The 17,715-nt window shown below is 41.7% G+C and overlaps 1 protein-coding gene across 6 annotated transcripts in view; it reads left to right on the top strand.

Moving 5' to 3' along the window:
- Positions 1-17,715, top strand: part of TENM2 (teneurin transmembrane protein 2) — a 924,727-nt gene that overhangs the window by 840,600 nt on the left and 66,412 nt on the right. For all 6 annotated transcript variants that reach the window (XM_088023682.1, XM_028102726.2, XM_088023681.1 and 3 more), the window contains 5 exons: positions 2,694-2,813; positions 5,997-6,258; positions 7,054-7,321; positions 12,756-12,899; positions 13,548-13,797. In XM_088023682.1, the coding sequence (XP_087879808.1) occupies positions 2,694-2,813; positions 5,997-6,258; positions 7,054-7,321; positions 12,756-12,899; positions 13,548-13,797 (1,044 nt within the window). The remainder of the gene's footprint in view (positions 1-2,693; positions 2,814-5,996; positions 6,259-7,053; positions 7,322-12,755; positions 12,900-13,547; positions 13,798-17,715) is intronic.

The raw sequence follows: 17,715 nt of genomic DNA, 5'->3' as shown, positions 1-17,715 counted from the left end.
CCCTGACACCCCCTAGCCTGTGCCACATTAGGCAAGTTATTTAACCTCATAAACTTCATGTTCTTGAGTGATAAAATTAGAATAATATTATAGAATATACTCACACAGTTATATTATTACTTTAATACAAGAACCCCTCAAAAGAAACCACAAATCTTTGGCCACAAAAGTATTTGCTTGTTAAATCCTAGTTCTGAGGCAGGGATTCTATAGATATGTTTCCCTTTAATTACGAACATAATTCCTGTTGCCAACAAGTCACGAATGGCCCTTGCACCAGGCTGGAAGCATTTCAGTAGGGTTTGCATGCAGTTTGCTTGTACAGTAAATGCATCTTTGAAGGCCCCTGCTCTGTTCAGCTTCCTGTTAACATTTCATCTTTTCCACCCTAAATCCAGTAATTTCCCGATACTCTCCTTTTTGTCCCTTAAAATTCAGTCTTCTCTTCCTCATCAAAGTTATCACTTCCAGAAGGCACCTTGAGCTACAGCCAAGATGCAGGAGAGAAGGCAGGGACTCCAGAATATTTGGTGGGCTAGACCAGCCCTAGAGATCTGGGCGAAAGAAACTTGCTTCAGAGAAATCTTCTCTGGAGCTTTGAAAGTCGCAGTAGATAGCACCACTCACATGAGCCCACGCTCCATGTCGGCATAGATACATAATTCAGAAATACAAAATATTACTCCAAGACATAGGTTGAAGTTCACCAAGCATGTGAATTTTAGTGCATTATCCTCTGACAGAAAAATGAAGGAGAAAGCTAGGAGTAAAAAAGAAGTTAATTCAAGACTTCTAAGAAGGCATTTCCCCAAGATAATGGCATACAAAAATCACTAAAATGCCTTGACTCCACCACTATAATTTATAGAGCAGATCTCACTATCGAGATAATGTGATAATTGTTACACATCAATAATCATAAATAGAAATGAACTGATAGCATGTCTTAGCTGAGTCTTTTCTGTGAATTGTCTGCCTAGAAACAATATGAAGCCAGCAACAATGAAGAATTAGGAAAATAGAGGGTAGGAAGCCTAGGCAACCAGGCCCCTTTTATTTCTGTGATGCTCTGGAAAGTCTTATGCTATAGGAATGACTTAAAAGCAGTAGCAGTGGTACAAAAAAAGAAGGGGGAAAACCCCACTGCAGGACATACTCCCAATTTTGTTTTCTCATCACAAACGCTTTGTACCTTGAGGTCATCAACGCACATCGATTTTAAAATTGGGTCTCGGAAGGCATGAAAGAAATCTTAGTCTGCGCTAAGATAAGGAAATGGAATTGAACAAAAGAATTATTTTCATAATTTAGTTTTCCACTTTCAAAAGACTCTAGCATTGTAGTTGGAACCAGCTAAAAATGGGATGCATTTGTTAGGCAGCCAGTAACAGACAATTAGAGCTGTCGGTGGAACAGTCTAAACCCTCCCGAGATCATCAAAGGGTTGGAGTTGAACAGTTGGGGGTATTGCTAATAAAAAGAGAGGTACCTGGAGAAAGCATCCCTCCAGTTTTGGGGTCACCTGAAATGCAGAAGTAAGTGCATTCCAAAAATCGAGCAGACTTAGACAAGATACTGGCAAAGAACAGGTCACTTGATTACCTCATCCAGAAATTGGGACTATGTCCAGGAATCTGGAAACCTGAGAACCTCTCTGCCTTCAGCAAATGCCCAGGGGCTTGAAGGCTCACAATGCAGCTGCAGACCTGCCTGGTGGGCTGGGGGCTAAGTGCAAAAATGGAAGTTCTCATTAACCCATTTCTCTGTGAAATCAGAAAATTTAGGTAAGAGGAGGCCTTCTCCCTCTGTGGTTTTTGAGAGGACTGTTGTGGCGTCTCTCTTGCTTTATGGGATTTTGCAAAAGTTGCTCGTTGGTTACTGGCATCCTCGAGAAAGTTCTAGTTACTGTGATCTGGAGAGAGGAGAGCTTTCGCTGACAGTGGAAAAAAGTTGAGTGGGATTTCAGCCACACCCACCTCTGCCCCATCAAATAGCAGGAATTTGATACAAGGAAAATAGAGTTACATGGAATCCAGAACCCAAGATAGAATCCAGAAAAATGTATCTCCCATATTCTCTTTTCCTCAGGTTCTCATGGATTGAGAGAAATGTTGCTCTTAGAGGGCAGCAAAAAACAATGTATGTAGATGTCCCAGCCTCATTAAAAAAAAAACCTCTGTGTGCTTCCCTCCATTCCCTCTGACATTCCAGCCTGGAGGAGAAGAGTAGCATTGCCTTTCTTCAAAGCCAAAAAAGGAAATGAGTAGCCAGATGGGGAAGCTCTCACCCGAATATAATACTCTCTGTGCCAGACTAAGGCACAAGCATGAGTGATGAGGGGCAGCCTGAAGCTCAGGCCAAAAAAAAAGCCAAATGATGTCAAGAAATGGAGCAAGGCCAAGGCTAGAGGGAATGTGCACAGGAGACCCCATTGCCCATCTGAGTGGGGAGGCTGTCCGTGGATTTCACTTCGACACGTCACCAGTTCTGCTCCTCAAGGAAAGCAAGCGTTAAGACTTCCCCATGAGGTGTGATCATGTGAATCCAGAAATAAATGTTGAAAGTCTTCTTACCTTAGTGACCAAAGGAGGATGGATGGGGACAGCGACAATATGGAAGGAGAACTTGACACGGCCCTGGGGCTCCTTATTCTCCTCTGTGTGGCTCAAGATTTGTGTTTCTTTTTCTCTCAGCTTGGTTTCTCTCATACGAGGCCAAGTAGTAACTACAGATGGGACTCCTCTGGTTGGAGTGAACGTGTCTTTTGTCAAGTACCCAAAATACGGCTACACCATTACCCGCCAAGATGGCACGTAAGTATCTTTGTGAGCTCTACCTACTCAGGGCAGAGGGTGCAGGCTAAGAGACAGATGTTGCTATTGGCTTGGAACCACGTGACTTCCCCTTGTGGACTGCGATGCCCACCAGGTCAGAGCCCCAGTGAGGATCCCCCCAAATGTACTTGTTGCTTTATGATATGGTATCCAAAATGAAAAACAAATAGAAGGGCCAGCCTATCTAGGGCTGCCAATAACCATCATTCTCCTTTTTTTTCATGTCAGGCAAGTGCTTTTCTGTGTGTGTCCATGTGTTGGGTTGGAGCTGGAGGAGGACAGATTCTAGAAAGAAAAAGGCGAAGTGGCTCTTGGAAACTCACTCCTATTTTAAATCAAAGGCAGTGCAAGGTGACAAGGATCCACACGACATAGTGTCCTGTGGTGAACCCCTTCTGCTTTCATCTGTGGCTTTAGGAGCTGTGTTGTTTTCATGCCTGTTTTGAGGGGGTGGGGTGTAATCAGAGAAGTCTAATTAAATACATTTAGCTGTCACCCTGCTGTGTGAAGAACGCAACCTTCTCCTATTATCTTCTGATTGGAAACATGCACCCATGCAGCCCCCACCAAGATGAAAGCTATGTTATTTCCTTAATCCACTGGGCATGGGGTTGAAATTTAAAGAAGAAGAAGGAGAAGAAAAGGAATCTATGGAATGGGGAAATCACTCACCCACCCTGGGCTAAAAAAACCCACAAACTATTGCCTTCTATTCCAAATGAAAATGAAGACAGTTACTGTAAATCTGATGCAACACTTTTTTCTATAAAACTGGAATCTGGAAAATCGTGGACGTAGCATGTGGGTAAGAACTACGGCCTTGCCTTTCTCTGGTGAAGAGTTTGGCCTTACTCTTTCATGTCCTCGGTAGCCTTGCAGGTAGTTTCAAAATTGACCAGCCCACAATAACCCTATTCTCATATTCCCACCATTGAAACCCCAAGAAGACATCTGATGATTTCCATCAGACCTCAGTATTGACAGAGTTTCTGATATCTCCCTCATTCATTTCTCTTTTTTAAAGATTTATTTATTTATTTATTTATTTATTTATTTATTTATTTATTTTAGATGGGGAGAGAGAGTCAGGGGGAGAGGGGCAGAGGGAGAGGGGAGAAAGAATCCCAAGAAGACTTCCTACTGAGCGTGGAGCCTGACATGGAGCTCCATCCCAGGACCCTGAGATCACGACCTGAGCCGAAACCAAGAGTCGGATGCTTAACCGACTATACCACCCAGGTGCCCCCTTACTCATTCACTTCTGCAGCCAAATCTAATTATTTTAAAGCACTAGGACTGTAAATGTGTAGTATGCAGAACTATCCCAGCCCTTGTTCATTCTTAGAAGCCAGTGTTCTAGCCCTGCAAAGTCCTATGACAACACAGAGGACATTTCCAAGTCCTTGGCCTGCTGCCTATCCCTACCTTATGCTGTCCCATCCCTCTCAGCTGCTTCCTGACTAATTACAGCCCAAACCCACTTCCCATATCATCTATCCAACCTCCAGGATTGGTGATTCTTCAGCCTGTTCAGGTTGCAAAGCCCTGGAAGTAACAGGATGTATTTGTGAATGCTCCGAGGAATCACACAATCTGTTGTATAGTAGTGCATGCCACAGACATTGATGATTTGGTTCTATCATATCAAGACATTTGACTCTCTTCTGTGTCCTGTACGAAACCATCCCCAGCAGGATGCGTGCCCAAAAATAAGTCTACAAACAAGTTAATGTAATAAACTGCTGTACAGTGCATGCTCTGTTATTTACCTTAGTATTCATGTGCTCCTCACTCATGCATTTTATGTCTGTTAAAAAACACCAAAAGTAAACAAACAAGAACAGAAGTAAACAACCAAAAGTAAACAAACAAACAAAAACCCACCAAAAGTATTACCCAAATTGGGTGAAGCCAGTGGGTCTGTATATTTTCACTGAGTTTTTACTGTGATCCAGGAACTCTGTTAATTGCTGGGAATTCTGAAGTGAGCAAGAAAGCACCACCATCCTTGAAGCATTGAGATCCTGGTGGAGGAATAAAACTTAAAACTGGGAGACTTCTCTCAGTTAACCTCCTTCTTTTCTGTTAATTGGGAAAGAACTACCTTTGTTTTACTTTGCTAGTAATACCTTTATCCAGCTCTTGAGGAACAAACAGGAATAAGGTTTAAGAACAGTTATCAGAAATATCAGAAATGGGGCAAGATGGATGAAGGGTTCAAAAGGTATAAACTTCCAGTAGAAAATAAACAAATCCTGGGGATGTAATATTCAGCATGGGGACTATGGTTAATAACACCGTATTGCATATTGAAAGTTACCAAGAGAATAAATCTTAAAGGTTTGCATAACAAAAAAAATTTGCAACTATGCATAGATAGATGTTAACTAGACTTTTTGTGGCCATTATTTTGTAATATAGGCAAATATCAATTCATTACATTGTACTATACCTGAAACTAACATTATATGTCAGTTTTATCTCAAAAGGTAGTAAGGCTCTGTGAAACCAAATACATATCTCGTAACAGTCCAGGTAGATGAGAAGAAAGCTTTAATGAAGCCCTCCCATGACTTAGCATTGAGCATTATAACTCTATTTATTGAACACTTCTGTTAGCCCAGCACAATGCTAAGTGCTCTCCAGCAGGGGCAGGGGAATGTTTTCTGTAAAGGGCCAGATAGTAAATATTTTAGGCTTTGCATGCCATATAGTTTCTATTACAACTACTCAGCTCTGCCTTTGTAGCATGAAATCAGCTGGAGAGGATAAGTAAACAAATCAGCGTGGCCATACTCCAATAAAAGTTTTGTTTGCCAAAACAGGTGGCGGGTTGGATTTAGCTGGAAGGGCCTAGTTTGCAGACCCCTGCTCTGCACTCCTTGCATGTCATTCTCTCAGCCGCACTGGGAAGTTGGTATAATTATTCCCAATTCACAGATGAAGAAACAGACTCAAGAGAGGGTTAGTAACTTGCCCACAGCTGCACAACTACTAAGTGATAGAGATTGGGTTCTAACTCAGCCCATCTGCTTCCAAAGCCCATGTTCTTCTCTTAGGTGCTCCGTCCCTCCCACTGCCCTCAGGGGCAGAGTTCAGAGCCCCTGCCTTGTCTAACGGTAAGTTCATCCCTCTCAGTGAGCCCACTTACCCCGTCTCCAGGTTTGACCTGATCGCCAACGGGGGTGCCTCCTTGACCCTGCACTTTGAGCGAGCCCCATTCATGAGCCAGGAGCGCACTGTGTGGTTGCCATGGAATAGCTTTTACGCCATGGACACCTTGGTGATGAAGACTGAGGAGAACTCCATCCCCAGCTGTGACCTCAGTGGCTTTGTCCGACCAGATCCTATCATCATCTCCTCCCCACTGTCCACCTTCTTCAGTGCAGCCCCAGGGCAGAATCCCATCGTGCCTGAGACCCAGGTAAGAATGGAGGGTACTGGGGTAGGACTTTTCCATACCGCCCTCACCCTGACTGGCTGGCCAGCTTCCCCTCAGCAAATCTCACTCTCTGGGTGGGCCAGAAACTAATATGAAGGGGGAGGGACAAAAAGTAGGAACCACAATAGAATGTACGGTCGCTGGAGAGAAAACTGAATCTCTCCTGGACATTCCAGATGTTTTCAGATAGTTGTTCAAGGCTTTGGCAGTCATTGGAGCTTTTAATAAAATAAAAACAACATACATATGTGCAACCCACCTGCAAATTGCTTTTTATTCCTGTTAGTCACAGAGATACATGGTAAGAGGCACTTTAATGATCTACATCAGTGTTAGGACAGAGGGCATATTACATTATTGCCTCCCTGTTGCTTTATACCAATTGTCACTGGAAGTTGCAGGTTCATATAATTACAGCCTCTTGTGGCCTCCTTACATGCAGCTAGCAATAAAGCCTGCTGTTCTTATTTACATCTTTTGCCAACAGTGTGGTTTTTAAAAAGAAACACCACAGTGACCAGAAATAATTATTAATCCAAAAATCATAACCTCAGCCCCTTCACTCCATGGTATAGGATAAAGTTTTGTTGTTTTTGTTTTTGTTTCTCTCTCTCTCTCTCTCTCTCTCTCTCAGTCGTGGGAAGTGGTTCTTGCACCCCACATAAGGCATGATGCTTTGGTGAGAGGGGTAACAGACTGGCAACCTCAGGTTTGCAAGCAGCCCACTTGCCCAGAGTTCATTGGTTGCAGTATGTCTACCATGTGTCTCCTCTCCAGGTTCTTCATGAAGAAATTGAGCTCCCTGGTTCCAGTGTGAAGCTTCGCTACCTGAGCTCCAGGACCGCGGGCTATAAGTCACTGTTGAAGATCACCATGACCCAGTCCACGGTGCCTCTGAACCTTATAAAGGTTCACCTGATGGTAGCTGTAGAGGGGCACCTCTTCCAGAAGTCATTCCAGGCCTCTCCCAACCTAGCCTACACCTTCATCTGGGATAAGACAGATGCATATGGCCAAAGGGTATATGGACTCTCTGATGCTGTTGGTATGTTTCAGTTTCAACTCCTATTGACTCTTGGATTTAGTCATGCATTAATTCAATCAATATCGAGTTCCTACTATGAGTTCTACTGGCACTATCCTAGTAGAGAGGAATGCAGTAGTCAGTAAGGAAAACAAGAGTCCTATTTCATGGACCTTCTGTATTAGTGGGGGATCAACATAGTAAACACAGACTGGACAAGAAAATATCAAGCAGTGATAAATGCTAATATGAAAGTAAAAATAAGTGATATTTACTGGGAAGGAAGAGCAACGGCGGGTGGGCATTCAGGGAAGGCTCCTCGGCAGGTGACACTTCAGCAGGGGCTTGAATGACAAGTAGGAGCCATGTGAAAATCAGGAACAGAGCATTCTTTTTCTGACAGAAAAAGCAAGAAGAACAAGGTGTGTTTGAAGGACAAAGAGAAGGCCAGGGTGGCTGGAATGTACGGACAAGGAGAACGTTCGAGATAGGGGAAAGAGGTGGAGCAGGGGCTAGATCACGTTCCCAGAGAGCACTTGCAAATGGCACAGAATGCACCAGGAGAATCAGAAAACAGAGCTGGAGGGGATGTGAAAGCCACATGCCGTGTTTCGGGCTGTGCCTTTGAGGGAATCACACGATTGCCCACTGATGAAAGACTACCGTAAGAGAAGGGTCTGTTGGTTTATCAGTCTTTGAAGAATTGTGAGCTGTGGATGAGTGTCAACCTACCCAGTATGTTTTCCTATTTGTAGAAAGCTGTGTGGGATTAATTAAAATCCAGAATCCTGTATTTTCTTCACCACTAGGCTTGCAATTTCTAAGAACTAGAGTAAGTTACCAAAATAAGAAACCAGCAAACCTAGAAATTTTCACTGTAATTTGCAGCCAGTATTTATCAGACACTCCCTTTGTGCAGAGCACTGTGCTAAATCCTTTATCTTGGGTAACCTCTCAATAACCTTATCAAGGAGCATTCTCATATCCCCCATTGTGCAGATGGGACAGGATGGAGAAAGTAAATGAGTTGCCTAAATCCACGTACTTAGCAGGTTACACATGCTCAGGATATGGCCCTAGTAGTCTGCTTCATCAGCAAGTGGAGTTATTAACCTAATAAAGATAGCAAGAAGTTACTGAAGTAACTAACTAGTGCACTTAATATAAAGTGGCTAATCAAATATTATACCAGTCTTTACCATTATCAAAATATCAAAATAATATCCAACATCAAAAAGTAGTTTGAATATTATAATGCACCCCCATGCATCTAGCTTCTGGCATTATCAAGTCATGGTGAATACTGGTTTTTCCATTCTTTCATCCACCTCCCTGCTCCTGATATTTTTCTGAAGCAAGTCTCAGATATCACATCATTTTATCCATAATATTTCACAATGTATCTCTAAAGAAACACTTCAAAAACATGCCAACAGTTATCACAATTTTTAAAATGATTATTTCTTAATATCTTCAAATAGCCCATTATTCAATATTTCAAATGTCTTATGAATATCATAAAATATTAGTGCTTTGTTTGAATCAGAATCCAAATAAGACCCACCTTTTGGGATTTTGATTTCTCTTAAATTTTTTTAATTTATAGTTTTCCCTTCCATCTCCAGCTCCTTTTTTTAAGTTCTATATTTTATTTTGTACCAACTGCATTGTTTGCTTGTAGAATTTCCTATAGTCTAGTTTGTTTTCTGATTGCATCCCTGTGGCTGTTTAACATATTGCTTTGTTCTATAGCTCTTGTAAACTGAGAGTGGAATCTTGAGGCTTTCTAAGGTTCAGGTTTGATTTTTTAATCTATATCAACTTTATTTTTTTATTGAGGTATAATTGACAGGCAACATTATATTAGTTTCAGGTATACAACAGGATTACATATGTATATGTGTTGTGCAGTGATCATAACACATCTAATTAACATTCATCACACACATAGTTACAAATATTTTTTTCTTGTGCTGAGAACTCTTAAGATCTACTCTCTTAGCAATTTACAATATGCCATACAGTATCATTAACTGTAGTCACTATGCCATACATTGTTTCCCCAAGACTTGTTTATTTTATAACTGGAAGTTTTTACCTCTGACTCCCTTCACCCACTTCATTCACCTCCCACCCCCTGCCTCTGGCAACAAACCAATCTGTCTCTGTATCCATGAGCTTTGTTTTATTTTTTAAACATTCTACATAGAAGTGAAATCATACAGTATTTGTCTTTCTCTAACTTACATACTTAACATAATGCCTTCAAGATCCATCCATGTTGTCACAAATGGCAAATTTAATTTTTTATGGCTGAATAATATTATACACACACACACACACACACACACACACACACACACACACACACACACACACACACAACATCTTCTTTATCCATTCAGCCGTTAATGGGCACTTAGGTTGTTTCCATATCTTGGTTATTGTAAATAATGCTGCAATGAACATGGGTGCGGGTACCTTTTCGAGTGTGCGTTTTCATTTTCTTTGGATGGATAACTAAAGTAGAATTTTTGGGTCATATGGTAATTCTATTTGTAATTTTTTTTGAGGAACCTCCATACTGTGTTCCATAGTGGCTGCATCAATTTACATTCCCACCAAAAGTGCATGAGGCTTCCCTTTACTCCACATCTCTTCCAATACTTATAATTTCTTTTGATAGTAGCCATTCTAATAGATATGAGGTGGTGTCTCATTTTTGATTTGCATTTTCCTGATGATGAGTGATGTTGGGTATCTTTTCATGAACCTATTGGCCTTCTGTATGTCTTCTTTGGAAAAATGTCTGTTCAGATCCTCTGCCCATTTTTTAATTGGGTTGTTTGCCTTTTTGCTACCAAGTTGTACGGGTTCTTTATATGTTTTAGATATTAACCCCTTATCAGATATAGGATTTGAAACTATTTTTTTCCATTCAGTAGGTTGCCTTTTCATTTTGTTGATGATTTCCTTTGTTGCACAGAAGATTTTTAGTTTGATACAGTCCCACTTATTTGTTTTTGTTTTTGTTGCCTGTGCTTTCGGTGTCAAATCAAAAAATCATTGCTAAGACCAATATCAAAAGGGTTACCAACTATGTTTTCTTCTAGGACTTTTATGGTTTCAGGTCTTACATTCAAGTCTTTAATCCATTTTGCATTAATTTTTGTGTATGATGTTAGATAGTGGTCCAGGTTCATTCTTTTTCATGTGACTGTCCAGTTTTCCCAACACCATTTATTAAGGGGACTATCTTTTCCCCATGGTATATTCTTGGCTCCTTTGTTATAAATTATTGACTATATATGTATGGGTTTATTTCTGGGCTGTCTATTTTGTTCTACTGATCTGTATGTCTGTTTTTATGCCCATCCCATACTGTTTTGATTACTATAGCTTTGTAATATAGTTGAAATCAGGGAGTGTAATGCCTCTAGCTTTGTTCTTTCTTAAGATCGCTTTGGCTACTTGGGGTCTTTTGCAGTTTCATACACATTTTAAGACTGTTTGCTCATTTTTGTGTTTCTATGCTGTGCCATTAGAATTTTGTTAGGGATTGCATTGAGTCCATAGATTGTTTTGGGTAGTATGAACATTTTAGTGATGGTAATAATTCTAATCCATGAACACAGAATATCTTTCCATTTATTTGTGTCTTCTTCAATTTCTTCCATCAATGTCTTACAGTTTTTAGCATATAGGTCCTTCACCTCTTTAGTTAAATTTATTCCTAGGTATCTTATTTTCTGATTTTGTTTTAAGCAGGACAGCTGGATAGGTGGTACTGTCATCTTCCATCAGGAGGCACCTAATGTCATCTTGTTTATCCTTTTTTGATTTCAGTGGCCATTGATTGCTCATTGCCTGGATCCATTAGGTCATTAGGGATTGCAAAGTCATATTTTAATTTTGTCATTGCTTTTCCATTTATTAGTGGGAATACTTTTATATAGAGATATTTTCTCATTAACAACTTGGTTATTTGAGGTATAGTTCAAATAAGAAAGAAGGGACAAATGCCCAATTATTTCCCTTTATTTACTATTTTCAGTATAATAAGTTGGTCCTCTAACATCCTCTAATGGTGGCAAATTAATTTTCTAATACCATTATGAACTCATAGAATAAAATGTATCTTATATATTTCAATCCATTGAAGTTATTATCTCTACTAATGGTCAAATTATCCCACTTTTGGTCAGTGGAACACTCTTCAGGCTGACTCCCAGATTATTTTGACATAACCCTAGTAGATTTTAATTTCTTCCTTGCTATCTAGTATGATAAAGTGGCCTAGTCTCATCTTACACATTTCTTGCTCCAGCCATTTCTTCAAGAAGCCCTGCCTGATTTCCTTTTAATGAGAAATAATATTTCAAGGCCACAAGCTAGGCAGTAGCAATTCTCTTTGCTACTGAGTTGGCTGTTGTTTCTTGGAATTTTCAGAAGACAAGTTAGGAAATATATGTGGGTTATTGTTGGGTTTTTTTTAATAAAATGTATCTTCCATTCATATTGATGCTCCTATACCTCAGGATTTAAAAGAAGCCGTGGGAATCCTCAAAGGTGACACACCTAGTTAAGAATGTAATGTAGTATGAATACAAATAATAACAACACCTCATATTTCTAAAGCAATGGGCTGCAGTTAAAAATGTATGGCATCTTGGCATTTTTGTTTCATTTATCCTTACCACATCTCTCTGAGAAATTGAGGCTTCACTTGCTCTGTGTTACACATGGGGAAAACAGAGCCACGAGAAGTGTGAGCTAGAGCAGAGTTAGAACTGAAGTCCTTCATCTCCTACCTCCCTCTCCCCTTTGTCCATGTGGCAAATGCAGGATTTTTACAGTCTCTGGATTCTTTTCCCCACGGAATTGTCACATAATTGGCAGGCTTTGTCCCCATGTCTGCCTCGTCTGGCACTCTCTGGAATCCTGAGTGATCATATAAAGAGCCTTAACTTACACAAGCTGTTGCCTCCAGAATCTCCTTATAAATGAGCCACTCTGCTTCCATAGGCCTTCCTCCTTGTGAGTGAAAATAAATAACACTGAGTATAATAAATGCGTGCCATGAACAGCAGGCTGAGAGAAACAGTCTCCTGTCCATCTTTAAAGGAGAGTTGTATTTCATTTTTTAAATGATTCTTCTCCTCCTTCCACGTCACTAGGGTCATTTTTGAAAGCCAGCTGTTCATTGGAAAAGTCTTTCTATCCCCACAGAGTACTACTGTGTAAAGTTTCAAGGCTGAATTCAGCTTGAAATCTGAATTTAATATTGTGTGGAATCACAAGGAGAAAAGCAATCAACCCACCTCCTTGAGTGAGTTTCTGGAAAGGAATCTGTATTACCATGAACATGTGTTTCTCATTCCAGCTGGAAAGCTCGAGAGTAATCAAGGAAACTCTTCTCCACTCTGCGCCCCCCCCCCCGACTTTTATCTTTCAGTTTCTGTTGGGTTTGAATACGAGACCTGTCCCAGTCTAATTCTGTGGGAGAAAAGGACAGCCCTCCTTCAAGGATTTGAGCTGGACCCTTCCAACCTCGGTGGCTGGTCTCTGGACAAACATCATGTCCTCAATGTTAAAAGTGGTATGTGGGCACATTTTCTTTCGCAAATACAGCCCAGTCTCTCCTCCAGAACCTTCTCTGCAGCCTTGACATTTAAGTGGTAGACTCTCTTCTTCCCTCAGCATTTTTCATCGAATGTCCAACATACCCATTGGTTTTTCCACCTTCTCCTTTTATTTTTCTTTAAAATTTATTTATTTATTTGAGAGAGAGAACATGCTCAAAGCAGGCAGAGAGGGAAAGAAAGAGAATCTCAAGCAGACTCCACACTGAGTGGGGAGCCCGACGTGGGGCTCAATCTCACAACCCTGAGGTCACGGCCTGAGCCAAAACCAAGAGTCAGATGCTTAACCAACCGACTGAGCCATCCGTGTACCCTCTCTACCTTCTCCTTTTAAATGTCAAAGAATGTTGGGCTGTTTTTCCCTGACCATCTGCCTTAGTGTACCTCACAATTCTTCTTCAGTTACCCCTACAAACAAGATCTTAGCCTTGGGGGTCAGCACCCCATTACAGCTCTCCCAGCATCATGAGGTAATAGGGGAGTTCCCCAAAGGTCAAAGTCCTACTGTTTTTCTTCTCTCTACCACTGCCCCTCACCCTCTGTAAGCCAATAGATGTATCCTCCCCGGAAGGCTGCAGTAACCACCCCCATTTCCTACCCCTCAGGAATCCTACACAAGGGCACTGGGGAGAACCAGTTCCTGACCCAGCAGCCTGCCATCATCACCAGCATCATGGGCAATGGCCGCCGCCGAAGCATTTCCTGTCCCAGCTGCAATGGCCTTGCCGAAGGCAACAAGCTGCTGGCCCCAGTAGCTCTGGCTGTTGGAACTGATGGGAGCCTCTTCGTTGGAGATTTCAATTACATCCGGCGCATCTTTCCCTCTCGAAACGTGACCAGCATTTTGGAGTTACGGTAAGTGGCCACACAGAAAATCTTCCGCTGCTCTCTTGCTCCTGTTGCTACAAAGCTTCACTGGGTAAATGATGGCTATATTGGGGTTCTCCAGAGAATATATATTCCATATAATGGGATGAGCTTCAAACCAGAATCAAATCAAATAAGAGTTAGGAAATGCTTTTTGAATCTATAAGGGTTAGGAAATGCTTTTTGAATCTATAAAACACCACACACATATTTGATACAATTGTTAACACCTGACTTAAAAACAAGGGTGAAAGCTTTAGGTCATGGTGCTTGAGATGGGACCTTAGTAGCTGGGTTTTGTAAAACCTCCACGCGAGAATCTGATTCATACCAATGGAAGAACCAGGACTTCAAGCTGTGCATCTGTTTCAGTGACTCTTCTTAAAAATACAGATTCCTGGAGCCCACCCCAGAGGCACTGATTCAGTAAGTTTAGAGAAGATCCAAGGCATCTTTTATCTTTGACAAGCTCTATAGAATATGATGATGTACATCAGAGTTTGAGAACCACGGATGTTCATTTGCTAATTCACATGTTTATATTGAGTGCCTCTCTGCACTACCTTTCCATAAATTCTCTGGATATTTGCACACGTCTGACTTAGAATTACTGCATAGGCCTTGCTAGGTAACTTCTGGCCACACCTGGTAGATTTCTCCTGGTCATTGCTTGCTACTAAATCTGAAGTCCAGGCTCCTCTCTGCTGGACAAAAGTTCTTGTAAACTGTCTTCCCGGGAAAGTTGGCTCCAGGCTCTCAAACCTAGACCTGTAAGTGGAGGGAGAAATGAAGTCTATAAATAAGGGATCAAATTCTTGGTGACTGTTTAATATGTATCAAGGACTATCTGCCAAGGGAGGAGGGTAGGGGTGGGACAAGGAAAGCCTTAGTTGGATTTGTGGTCTGATGGGGAACTTAACCGTGTGGACAAATTAAAAAATAATAATAATGCTTTAAAGAAAACCTAACAGGGTAAAAAATTAAGGACTGTGGTGGGGGTTGGGAGGGATAAGGAGGTTACCTAAGATAAAGTAGTCACAAAAGCATTTCAGATTATGTGACATTTGAGATGGGACCTGAACGATGAGGTCAGCCATACAAAGATCTCACGAAAAGTATTCCAGGCAGAGAGAAGTTGTGCAAAAGCCCCAATATCAGCAAATAATCTGGTTTATTTAAGGGACTGATAGAAGTCCAATAGGGCTTGGAGTGTAGTGAGCTCAGGAGAAAGTATCTCTGAGGAGGTCAGAGAGGTCAGTGGGGGACCAATGCTTCAGCGTCTTACTGACCTTGTTGACAAGTATAAATTATATTCTTGTTACAATGCACAGCTATTAGAGGTTGAAGTAGGAAGTGGAGCAGAGTTGAAATGATCTAATTTGCCCTTTTTAAAGGTTATTTTGGCCACTGTGTTAATGAATGGACTATAGGGTGCAAGTATGGAGGCAGAGAAGCCTGTAGGGAAGTTGTAACAGTTGACCAGGATTTGGGTGATGGTGGTGGGTAGGAGGAGAGATAAGGTAGTGTTCCAAATGGGAGATATTTTCAAAGCAAATGTGATGGGAATTGATGGATCAGGTACAAGAAATGGAGAAAAGGAAAAAAAAAAAGAATCAAGGGTGATGACTAGGATTTCTGACCTGAGCAACTGAGTAGGTGGTGGTGCCTTCTGAAGTAGCCTCAGCTACCATGTGAAGGACTTAGAGGAAGCCATATGTTGCACTTGCCTTTATTTTATTTTATTTTATTTTATTATGTTATGTTATGTTAGTCACCATGCACTTGCCTTTTAGTGGCCCCTTCTAGGAGAGAGATCAGTGAACGGAACATCAGCAAGTGCTGCTGAGTATTCCTGGGAGCTGAGACTGTGCCAAGCACTGGGAGGGATTAAAGGAGAGAGAGAGAGAGAGAGAGAGAGAGAGAGAGAGAGAGAAAGAACCCCAGCTCCACCTCAAGAAGGTTACAGCCTCAGTGATCCAGTGGGCATTTACTGAGCATGATGTGAGCCAAGCATGTGCTGGGCTCTACAGGTCTAGAAGGGGATGAAACACAGGCTCAGAGAGCACCTAGGTGAGGGTGACAGATGGACACCCGGCAAGGAGAAACAATTCAGGCTGAGTGTTCTAGAAGAACCAACAACCCATCATGGAAACAAAGACAGGGAGGCCATGGGGTGGACTAGGCTATAATAATCAAAAGATGAACAATGAGAGGAAGAAGGAGATAAAATAGAAAAGGCTAGATAATCCTCAAGCTGTCAAACTGACCATCCAACAAACTACATCTCCTAGAGCTCCCCAACTAGGTCCCCTTCCCAAGATGTTGATTTCCCTTTTTATCCTAGGAGAGTCCTCTTCTCAGGAATCATGTGGGCAGTGGGGAACTATGGAAGGAGGCAGGGAAGGGGGTGAAGGTAGCATTCTGCTTTTCCATGGGGGGGGTCACACTTTTTTTTTCTTAAAGCTGGCATTTGTAACCAACCCTCCACATCTGGCCCTTACTTCTTTGTCGCAGCTCTAGGTACTCAGAGCCAAATCAGGACTTGCCCGCTACATCCCCAGCTCCAAAGTACTCATGCTACCCGCTCTACTTAAGTGCTTTCTCTATCTAATCTGCCTCATAGTGTCCATCTTTAAAGCTCATTTTGAAGGTCACCTCTTCCATGAAGCCTGACCTCTCTAGCAGAAATAATTCTCACCTTCCTCTGGGTCACTTCAACTCTAGTTTTCCACCAAAGTTGACTCCATTTACTGCCTTGTTTTTCAGTTATTTCCATGTAAGTCTTTAGGGTCCTAGTGTTTGAACTTATATAGCATAGACTCCTTTGGCATCTTCGCCCCTTGATACCTAGGACAGTGCCTGGTCCACACTGGGGACTCAAGACACACTGTTGGAGTTAAAGGAGACACAGACCAGTGTCCTGCCTTTTGTTGGAATTTCTCCTTGATTCCAGGGCTCTCAAGTCATAGATGCCATAACAATAATGAAAGGAGGTGAAGGCCTACTCAGGGCAAGCCACACCACACCCACATGGTGACATCAAGGACAGCTAGAGGGAGTGTAACTACCAATTTTCCATCAACAGCTGTGTGGTTTGGTTTGGTTTGGTTTTTAAACTTTTTAACTGCCTTTGGACCTGTTCTTGCTTTCATCAGCCAGGTATCCAGAGACGATTAGAAGTTAAGCTTTTACAAGAACACTGGTTTGATTTTTCTTTTCTTCCCACTACATACCTGAAAACAAAAGGCTGTCAATCCCCTCTCTTCAAAACAGTAACCAGCAGAGGGAGGGAGGAGGGGAAAGAGACCCATCTTGCTTATGTCTTTGCTCCATTGTGAGTTGGCAGCTGAATGATTTTGTTTCAGAAATCAGTCCCCATCCCGATCTCATTTACCCTCCCCAGAGCTGAGCCTCTGAATCAGAATTATATATAAATGTTCCCGTGGTTCCTTCACTATCCTCTCTTCTTCCTTCCTTTGCCTATCCAAAACATACAGGGGCAGAGTTCTACACACTCAGAAAACTTCTAATGTTAAAAAGAGCCGCCTTCTTAGGTAAAGTGGTTATCATTTGTATGCTTCCGTTCCATCAGCATTCAAGACATTTTCAACAGCCACTTCCCCAAAAAACCTGTTATCCCACCCTTAGCAGCCCATTTCCTTTCTTACAACTTCACCCTTTCCAGGTGATCCTTGGAAAACCCAAGCCTTATAAATTTGTCAGTCATTAACATCCTAGAGTGAATTTCTGTTGTGTGAAAATCTTTCCTTCCTCCCCAACTTGAGACTCTCTTAGGGATTGTATCCCAATGTAAGGCAATAAATTATAAGGTATGGGACAGTGCCTCTCTGCCTTTTCATAACTTGACCTCTTGTGCTACATATAAGAATCTCACACTTTCTATAA

Source organism: Eumetopias jubatus, unplaced genomic scaffold, assembly GCF_037043125.1.
Source record: "Eumetopias jubatus isolate StellerSeaLion01/CBP00866 unplaced genomic scaffold, mEumJub1_p1.0 scaffold_5, whole genome shotgun sequence".
Lineage (NCBI taxonomy): Eukaryota > Metazoa > Chordata > Mammalia > Carnivora > Otariidae > Eumetopias > Eumetopias jubatus.
The sequence above is the reverse complement of the archived record's forward strand: the minus strand, read 5'-3'. Positions and strand labels throughout refer to the sequence as shown.